At 38.7% G+C, this 9,784-nt stretch overlaps 1 protein-coding gene across 1 annotated transcript; it reads right to left on the bottom strand.

Annotated features, from left to right (window-relative positions):
- Positions 1-206: 206 nt before the first annotated feature.
- LOC122423146 (MORF4 family-associated protein 1-like) lies at positions 207-614 on the bottom strand. Its single transcript, XM_043439918.1, is given in 1 exon segment — positions 207-614. A coding segment is annotated over 1 exon segment (408 nt).
- Between the last annotated feature and the right edge of the window lie 9,170 nt (positions 615-9,784).

The raw sequence follows: 9,784 nt of genomic DNA, 5'->3' as shown, positions 1-9,784 counted from the left end.
TATTAGAGTATTTCTCAAACAAAAGTTATTTTTTAAGAACCAAATGTATTTGACAATCTAAACCTCTAAGGAGGTCACCCACCACTGACCCTAAGGGAGACTGTTACATGGGGGTGAAGAACATACAGAAACAAAATAGAGAAAATAACAAGCTGTGTCAGTTTCCTTAAGGTGTCAGCCCAATCTTACCAGCTGACCAGAGTCCATCACCTGTGAACTGTGACCCTCCTTCCGGGCAAGTCGCTTTCCTCCATGCGCCAGACCAGTTCCGTTGACATCTCAGCCTCTGTCTCCACCTCCTTGCCTTTTCCCTTGGCCTTCTCGCACAACTCGGATACTCTATCATCAGCCTCTCCATAGGGAGGCCGGATGCGATTCAAGGTGCCCTGCTCCGAGGCCTCCACCTGTGTTTTCATCTGGATGAGCAGACGGTCCACCTCCCGCCACTTGCTTCTGGTCCTCAGACATGCGCTCCTGGATTCTCAGTTGAGCGCTTTGATGTCCTCCCACAGGCAGCTGATGCCTGGGAGCAGAAACTGCTTGAAATCTACCTCGGGCTCCAGCACACCCACCTCCTCCAGAGCTTCTACTTGGTCCAGGGCCAAGATCCCCATTTTTCCTGCCACTGCTTCAGACCCACAGCCCCGGGACTATTACTGCTCAACAATCTCTGTTGCAGTCAAAGCGACCCACACTCCTGGTCAATAGTATTCCTGAATTATCTTTTAAAATAATAACAAAATTTCCCTTTACTCCTCCCACTTCCCAGCTGATCTGGAAAGAAATGCCTCGCAGGCATACAGCGGAGCCCTCAACTCGCTGGTGTTAGTGATTCTTTCACAACACAGCCAGTCCTGTGTATCTTATGTTAGGTTCGATGTTTGGTAATTGGATGTTTCCAGTTTTGTTGAGTAAATGGTCTAAACTCTTATTTTCTGACTGTTCATTGCTGATATACAGAAATATGTTTGTGTCTAGGTGAAGCCTTTAGAGAGACTTCCCTGGTGGCTCAGATGGTAAAGCTTCTGCCTACAATGTGGGAGACTTGGGTTCGATCCCTGGGTCGGGAAGATCTCTTGGAGAAGGAAATGGCAACCCACTCCAGTATTCTTGCCTGGAAAATCCCATGGACAGAGGAACCTGGTAGGCTACAGTCCATGGGGTTGCAAAGAGTTGAACACTGAGCGACTTCACTTCACTTGAAGCCTCTAGAAGATAACAGAGGAGGAGACTTACGACCTGTCATACAAAAAGAAATGCTTTTGTGTATTTTATATAGCAACTCGTTGAACTCTCTTGTTATTGTCAAGTATCTGTAATTCTTATGGAGTTTCTTCTCCCTCACCCCAGCTTTACTGAGATATAATTGACATATTCAGTTCAGTTCAGTTCAGCTGCTCAGTCGTGTTCGATTCTCTGCGACCCCATGAATCGCAGCACGCCAGGCCTCCCTGTCCATCACCAACTCCCGGAGTTTACTCAAACACATGTCTGCGGAGTCAGTGATGCCATCCAGCCATCTCATCCTCTGTCGTCCCCTTCTCCTCCTGCCCCCAATCTCTCCCAGCATCAGGGTCTTTTCCAATGAGTCAGCTCTTCGCATCAGATGGCCAAAGTATTGGAGTTTCAGCTTCAGCATCAGTCCTTCCAATGAACACCCAGGACTGGTCTCCTTTAGGATGGACTGGTTGGATCTCCTTGCAGTCCAAGGGACTCTCAAGAGTCTTCTCCAACACCACAGTGCAAAAGCATCAATTTTTTGGAATTCAGCTTTCTTCACAGTCCAACTCTTACATCCGTATTTGACAACTGGAAAAACCATAGCTTTGACTAGACGGACCTTTGTTGGCAAAGTAATGTCTCTGCTTTTTAATATGCTATCTAGGATGGTCATAACTTTCCTTCTAAGGAGCAAATGTCTTTTAATTTCATGGCTGCAGTCACCATCTGCAGTGATTTTGGAGCCCCCCAAAATAAAGTCTAACACTGTTTCCACTGTTTCCCCATCTATTTCCCATGAAGTGATGGGACCAGACGCCTTGATCTTAGTTTTCTGAATGTTGAGCTTTAAGCCAAATTTTTCACTCTCCTCCTTCACTTTCATCAAGAGGCTTTTTAGTTCCTCTTCACTTTCTGCCACAAGAGTCGATAGCGTGTAAATTTAAGGTGTACAATTTGATGATTAGATATAGTAAAATGACTAGCACAATTAGGTTAGGTAACATAACCATTGGGCTTCCCTGGTGGCTCAGTGGTAAAGAATGTGCCTGCCAACGCAGGCAATGTGGGTTCAATCCCTGGGTGGCTAAGATCCCCTGGAGAAGGAAATGGCAACCCTCTCTAGTAGTCTTCCCTGGGAAATGCCATGGACAAAGGAGCCTAACTAGCTATAGTTCATGGGGTCGCAAAGAGTTGGACATGACTGAGTGACTAACACTTGTACTTTCATAATTAATATACAATATTATATTAGTTTCAGATAAAATAGATAGCTAATAAGAACCTACTGTATAACACAGGGAACTTAACTTACTACTCTGCAGGTATCTCTTTGAGATAGTCATTTAGTTTCCTTCGGATAAACACTCAGAACTGGAATTTGCTATATGATATGATAGTTCTATTTGTGCGTGTTTAACCTCCATATTATTTTCCAAAATGGCTGTCCCATTTACATTCCTTTTTTGAAATGTCGGTGAACATAAGCACGTGCCATCTGTGAATAATGAGAAAGTGTTATTTTTTATTTCTTCCTTTCCAATTGTCTCTCTCTTTTCTATAATAGCTATGTTCCCTGTTTGCACTGTCTGGGACCTTCAGTTCAGTGTTGAATAGAATGGTGATAGCAGACATGCTTGTCTTGTTCCAGGTCTCAGTAGGAACGCTTTTATCATTTCACAACTAACCTTAATGTTTGCTGTGTTGATACAACAAGAAATGTTTCTTGTTGATACTGTTTTTGAAACAGACAAATTCCAGTCTCTTCCTTTTTTGCTAAAAATATTATAAACAGTAAATTTTATCACAGTATTTTCTCCATTTATTAAGATAGTCATGCTATTTTTCTTTTCTTCCATTAACATGATAAATTACATTGATTGATTTTTGGCTGTTCAGTCAATTTTGTATTCCTGGAATAAACCCAATTTTTATATTTTGCTAAATTTGATTTGTTAATATTTTACTTGGACTTTTTTCAGTCTGTGTTATGAGTGACATTAGCTTGGAATTTTTCTTTTTCATGATGTTTGTGTCATGTTTTGATATCAAGGTTATTAAGCTCCCTTAAAAATGATGGGAAGTTGTCCCTGGTTTACTGTCCTCTAAAAAAGTCTGTTTAAATGTTTGGTAGAACTCACCAGCAAAACCATCTGGGCCTGTGGTTATTCTCTGTGGGAAGGAATTAAATTACCAATCCAATTTCTTCAATAGTTATAAAACAATTTAGGCTTTCTATTCTTGTATTTGATTTGTAGCTGTGTTTTTGTCCGTGTTATCTGAATTTTTAAGTTTACTGGCATGAAGTTTTTCATAATGTCCTCTTATGATCATTTTGATGTCTGTATGATCTATAGCAGGAGTCAGAAAACCGAAGCTCTCAGGCCAAATCTGACCCATGGCCTGTTTTCGTTTGGCTCAGTGAGCTAAGAATAATTTTTATATTTTTAAAGGATTTTTAAAAGCAAATGAAAACAAAACAACAGCAAACACACACACACACACAAGAATATGAGACAGAGACCTTAATTCCTGTTCTTATCTTTATATTCTCTTCATTTTCTTTATTTTTAAAAATTTTATTGAGGTATATTTGATTATACTGTTGTGTTAATTTCTGCTATACAGAAAATGATCCAGTTGTACATATATATTATTTTTCATTATGGTTTATCACAGGATATTGAATATAGTTCCCTGTACCCTACAATAGGAACTTGTTTATCCATTTAGTATGTAATAGTTTGCATCTGCTAATCCCAAACTCCCAATCCTTCCTTCCCCCACCCAACCCCCTTGACAACCACAAATCTGTTCTCTATGTCTGTGAGACTGTTTTTGTTTTGTAGATATGTTCATTTGTGTCATATTTTAGATTCCGTGTGTAAGCGAAATCATATGGCATTTGTCTTTCTTACTTACTTTGCTTAGTATGATCATCTCTAGATCCATCCATGTTTCTGGGAATGGCATTATTTAATCTTTTTTTATGACTGATTGACATTACATTGTATATATTTACCAAATCTTCTTTATTCATTCATCTGTCAATGGACACTTAGGTTGCACTTACATGTCTTGGCTATTATAACTAGTGCTGCTTTGACCATCAGGGTGCATGCATCCTTTCACATTATAGTTTTGTCTGAATATATGGCCAGGAATAGGATTGCTGGAATCATATGACAACTCTATTTTTAGTTTTCTAAGGAACCTCTATAGGCTTTCCACAGTGGCTACACTAATTTATATTCCCACCAACCATGTAGGAGGGTTCCCTTTTCTCCACACCCCCTCTAACATTTGTTATTTATAGATGTTTTAGTGATGGCCATTCTGACTGGTGTGAGGTGGTACCTCATTGTAGTTTTGATGTGCATTTCTTTAATAATTAGTAATAATGAATATCTTTTCATGTGCCTAATGGCCATCTGTATATCTTCTTTAGGTTGGTTTTTTTGTTGTTATTGCTATTGAGTTGTGTGAACTGTTGGTATATTTTGGAGATTAAGCCCTTATCAGTCACATCATTTGCAAATATTTTCTCTCAATCTGTAGGTTGTCTTTTCATTTTGTTTATATTTTCCTTTACTGTAACATTATAAGCAAACAAAAACTTATAAGTTTAATTAGATAGGTCCCATCTGTTTATTTTTTATTTTATTTCTGATGCCTTGGGAAACTGGCCTAAGAAAACATTTGTACGATTTATAGCAGATAATGTTTTGTCTATATTCTCTTCTATGAGTTTTATGGTGTCTTATCTTATACTTAAGTCTTTAAGCCATATCGAGTTTATTTTTGAGTATTGTATGACGGTATGTTCTAACTTCATTGATTTGCATGCAGCTGTCCAGCTTTACTTCATTTTTAATTATTTTACTTAGTTTCCTATTCTCAGCTATCTTCTTGAGAGGCTGATTTTTGTAAATAATCCATGTGTATTTGAAAAAGTCAAGTTTGCTATGTTATTTGATTCTTCTATATCCTTCCTAAATTCCTGTCTTCTTACTCTAGTAAGTTAGTGAGAGTTGCATAAAAAACTCGTTTATTGTGGATTTGAATACTTACCCTTGTAATTCTGATAAAATCTTGCTGTACATATTTTGAGATGATATTATTAGAATAATAATAAAATAAATAAGGAATAATAAAGGAATACTATGAACAACTTTATGTGCACATATTGTATAACCTGTTGAAGCTGGCCAATTCTTTTAAAGATACAATTTGCCAAAACTCACACAAGAAGAAATAGGCCATCTGAATAGGTCTGAATCTGTTAAAGGAATTGAGTTAGCTACTTTTTAAACAGTAAGCACCAAGTCCAAAGAGGTTCACTGGTGATTTCAATGAAACATCTTAGGAAGAAATTATACCAATTCTCTACAATGTCTTCCAGAAGATATAGACAGAGGAAAAACTTTATAATTCATTCTATGAAGTCAGCATTATCCTGATACCAAAACCAGACAAAGACATTGCAAGAAAACTACAGACATATCTGGCATGAAAATGATGTAAAAATCATAAACAAAATATTAGCAAATCAAATCCAACAATATATAAAAAGATTTATAAACCACAACCAAGTGCAACCTATGCTAGGTGTGCAAGGCTAGTTCAATATTTTAAAATCAATTAATGTAATTCATCATAATATCAGGTTAAAATAGAAAAACCACATGATCTTATCATAGATGCAGAAAAGCATTTGATTAAATCCAAAACTCATTTTAAGTAAAGACTCCATTTTGATACATGGGAACTTTCCCAACTTGATAAAGAAAAAAAAACCTTGAGCTAATGCTATATTTAATAGTGAGAAACTTGAAGTTTTCCCAGTAAAACCAAGTACAAGGGAAGGATATCCCCTCTTACCACTCCTTTTCAATATTATACTGGAAGTTACAGCTCAAGATGGATCATAGACCTAAATGTAAAACATAAAACCATGAAACTACTAGACAACATAGAAGATAACATAGAAGGAAAACTAGATGACATTGGTATGTGATGATTTTTTAGATACCCAGAGGAATAATCCATTAAAAATGATTGATAGGCTAGACTTCATTAAAATTAAAAAGTGTAAAGTGAAGTTGCTTAGTCATGTCCAACTCTTTGCGACCCCATGGACTATAACCTATCAGGCTCCTCTGACCATGGGATTTTCCAGGCAAGAATACTGGAGTGGGTTGCCATTTCCTTCTCCAGGGGATCTTCCCAACCCAGGGATCGAACTCGGGTCTCCTGTATTGCAGGCAGATGCTTTACCATCTGAGCCACCAGGGAAGCCCAAAATTAAAAATACTTCCCTGCAAAAGGCACTGTCAAGAGAATAACAAGACAAGCCACAGACTGGGAGAAAATACTTGCAAACACATCTCATAAAGGACCACTATCCAAAATATACAAAGAACTTTTAAAAGCCAAAAATAAGAAAACTAACAACCAGATTTCAAAAAGGCCAAAGGCCTGAATAAAGACCTCACCAAAGAAGGTATATGGATGGCAAACAAGCAAAGGATAAGATGCTTAACATCATACGTTATTAGGGAACTGCAAACTAAAACAGTGAGCTACCGTCACCTAGCTATTAAAACAACCAAAACCCAAAGCACTGTCAACACCAATTGCTAACAAATATGTGGAAAAGTAGGAACTCTTGTTCATTGCTAGTGGGAATGCAAAATGGCATAAGCACTTTAAAACAGTTTCATGTTTGGTGTTTTTTTTTAATGAAATTAAGCATTTTTATCATGTGATCCAGCAGTTGTACTCCTCGGTATTACCCAAAGGAGTGGGAAAATATGTGCACAAAAAACCTACACATGAGTGTTTATAAAAGCTTTATTCAAGATTGTCAAAACTTGAAAGCAACCAAGATGTTTCAGTAGATGAAAGCGTAAAGAAGTTCTGGTACATCCTGACAAGGGAGCATTATGCAGAACTAAAAAGAAAGTAGCTATCAAGCCATGAAAATACATGGAGGAAACTTGTGTGTGTATTGCTAAGTGAAAGAAGCCAATCTTAAAGTGTATGGTGTCCTGGAAAAGGAAAAACTCTGGACCTAGTAAAATCAGTGATAGCAACGAGTGTTTTCCAGGGTTGATGAAGTGAGTAGGCTGATTACAAAGGATACTTAGGGCAGTGAAAATACACTATATGATACCATAATGAAAGATTGTTGTTGAATCTCTAAGTCATGTCGGGCTCTTTGCAACCCCGTGAACTGTTGCCGGCCAGGCTTTTCCAGACAAGAACACTGGAGTGGGTTGCCATTTCTTTTTCTAGGGGATCTTCCAGACCCAAGGATCGAACCCATGTCTCCTGGATTGGCAGGTGGATTCTTTACCACTGAGCCACCAGGGAAGTCCTTAATGAAAGATACCTGTCATTATACATTTGTCTAAACCCGAAGAAGGAATACCACAAAGAGTGAACTGTAATGTAAACTATGGACATTAGGTGCTTATGATGTGCCAATGTAGGTTCATCAGTTGTAACAAATGTACCACTCTAGTGAGGGATATTGATAACAGGGGAGGCTACGCATGTGTTGGACCAGGGCATATATGGGAAATCTCTGTACCATTCCCCTAATTTTGCTGTAAAACTTTAACTGCACTTAAAGAGCAGTTTAAAAATAATAATAATAATAAAGGGTAGAATATGGGATGAGGAGAAATTGGGGGAGTGTGATCAAAAAGTGCAAACTTCTAATTAAGAGATTAAGTACTAGAAATGTAACGTACAACGTGATGACTGGTTAACACTGTTTTCCTACGGTATATAGGAAAGTTGTTAGCAGAGTGACTGTTAATAGAACTCCGAACAGTTCTTATCACAAGGTGATTATTTTTTTTCTTGTATGTACGTGAGAAGATGGATATTCACTAAACCTATTGTGACAATCATTTCATAATATATGTAAATCAAGCCATCATGCTTTAAACATATACAGTGATATATGTCAATTATTTCCAAAAAGTAAAAGCCAAAAACTAGAAAAAAATTGGTGAGGACTTTATTTTGGTTTGCTTTAAGTGTCAGGGGAAGGAGTTTGCATATAAGCCATTCCAATTTTTTTTTCCTGTTGTGCTTTTCAGCATGTGGGAGCCTTTTTCCCCAGCCAGGAATGGAACTCGAATCCCCTGCGTTGAAAACGTGGAGTCTTAACCACTAGAACATCAGGGAGGTCCTCCATACCAAATTTCTGAATGTCATTTTTCTGACCTAAATTCAAGCTGTTCATAATCATAAGCAGTATGAAAGACTATGATTTAAAGCTTTAGACATCTTTTCCTAACTTTACCAAGAATAAATGATCTTAATCATTTATTCTTAAACATCCAGTTTTAATAATTATTCTACCGTCTCACTTCGTTTTTCTCAAGAAACAAGTGAGGTAGATTTTTATAAGCATAAAGAACAAATGAGTGCTCATTTGTTATCCCTATGTGAAAATACTCATGTTGAAAGTAAAAGTCACTCAGTCATTTCTGATTCTTTGTGACCGCATGGACTATACACAGTCCATGGAATTCTCCAGGCCACAATATTGAAGTGCATAGCCTTTCCCTTCTCCAGGGGATCTTCCCAACCCAGGGGTCAAACCAGATCTCCCTCATTGCAGGCGGATTCTTTACCAGCTGAGCCACAAGGGAAGCCTAGGAATACTGGAGTGGATAGCCTATCTTGTCTCCAGCGGATCTTTCCCACCCAGGAATAGAACCAGGGTCTCCTGCATTACAGGCAGATTCTTTAACAACTGAGCTATCAGGGAAGCCCACTCATGTTGGGTATTCCTTTATTTTCATTTGAATGGTGACCTTTGAGATAAAAATAACTGGAGAGACAAAGTGAAAGTCTGGCCTCAGAATTGGCTCAGTCCCAGAGCTCTGTATGTGCCAAGTCGTGCCTTGAAGAGTGGCTGCCAGGTGATTCTGGTTTGGTGGTTGGAGATGCACAAAGGTTAAGATTCAGGACCCATTCAACCATGGCAGAGCTGCAGAGGGACTTACTCAACAAACGCCAACTTGAAGTCAGCGAAAGGAGGATGAAATGGAAGGGGCAGCAGGGGAGGGCTCTCAGGGCTTTATAGGGACACTCATCTATTCAACAGAAAGCTGCTCTGAACTTTAGACCAGCCTTGACTTCTGCCTTACCTAACAGTCACCAAATTTACAGCAACCATATCTTCAATGATTCATTGCCTACTAAACTGTTCATTCTGATTTCCCCGAATCCCACCTTCCCATCTTTCCATCTGTTGACTCTGAGGGTTCAGAAAAAGACAATTCTCAGCTGGGATGAGACTCTGGTACCCTTACCTGACAGGAGAGGTATCTAGTACATGACTGGTTCCATGCCTTACTTGACAACTTACGGGTGGTGAGAACATCAGTTCAGTTCAGTTCAGCTGCTCAGTCGTGTACGATTCTTTGCGACCCCATGAATTGCAGCACGCCAGGCCTCCCTGTCCATCACCAACTCCCAGAGTTTATTCAAACTCATGTCCATCGAGTCAGCGATGCCATCCAGCCATCTCATCCTCTGTCAT

Source organism: Cervus canadensis, chromosome 21, assembly GCF_019320065.1.
Source record: "Cervus canadensis isolate Bull #8, Minnesota chromosome 21, ASM1932006v1, whole genome shotgun sequence".
NCBI lineage: Eukaryota > Metazoa > Chordata > Mammalia > Artiodactyla > Cervidae > Cervus > Cervus canadensis.
Note: the sequence above shows the minus strand (reverse complement) of the source record. Positions and strands in the feature narration are given on the sequence as shown.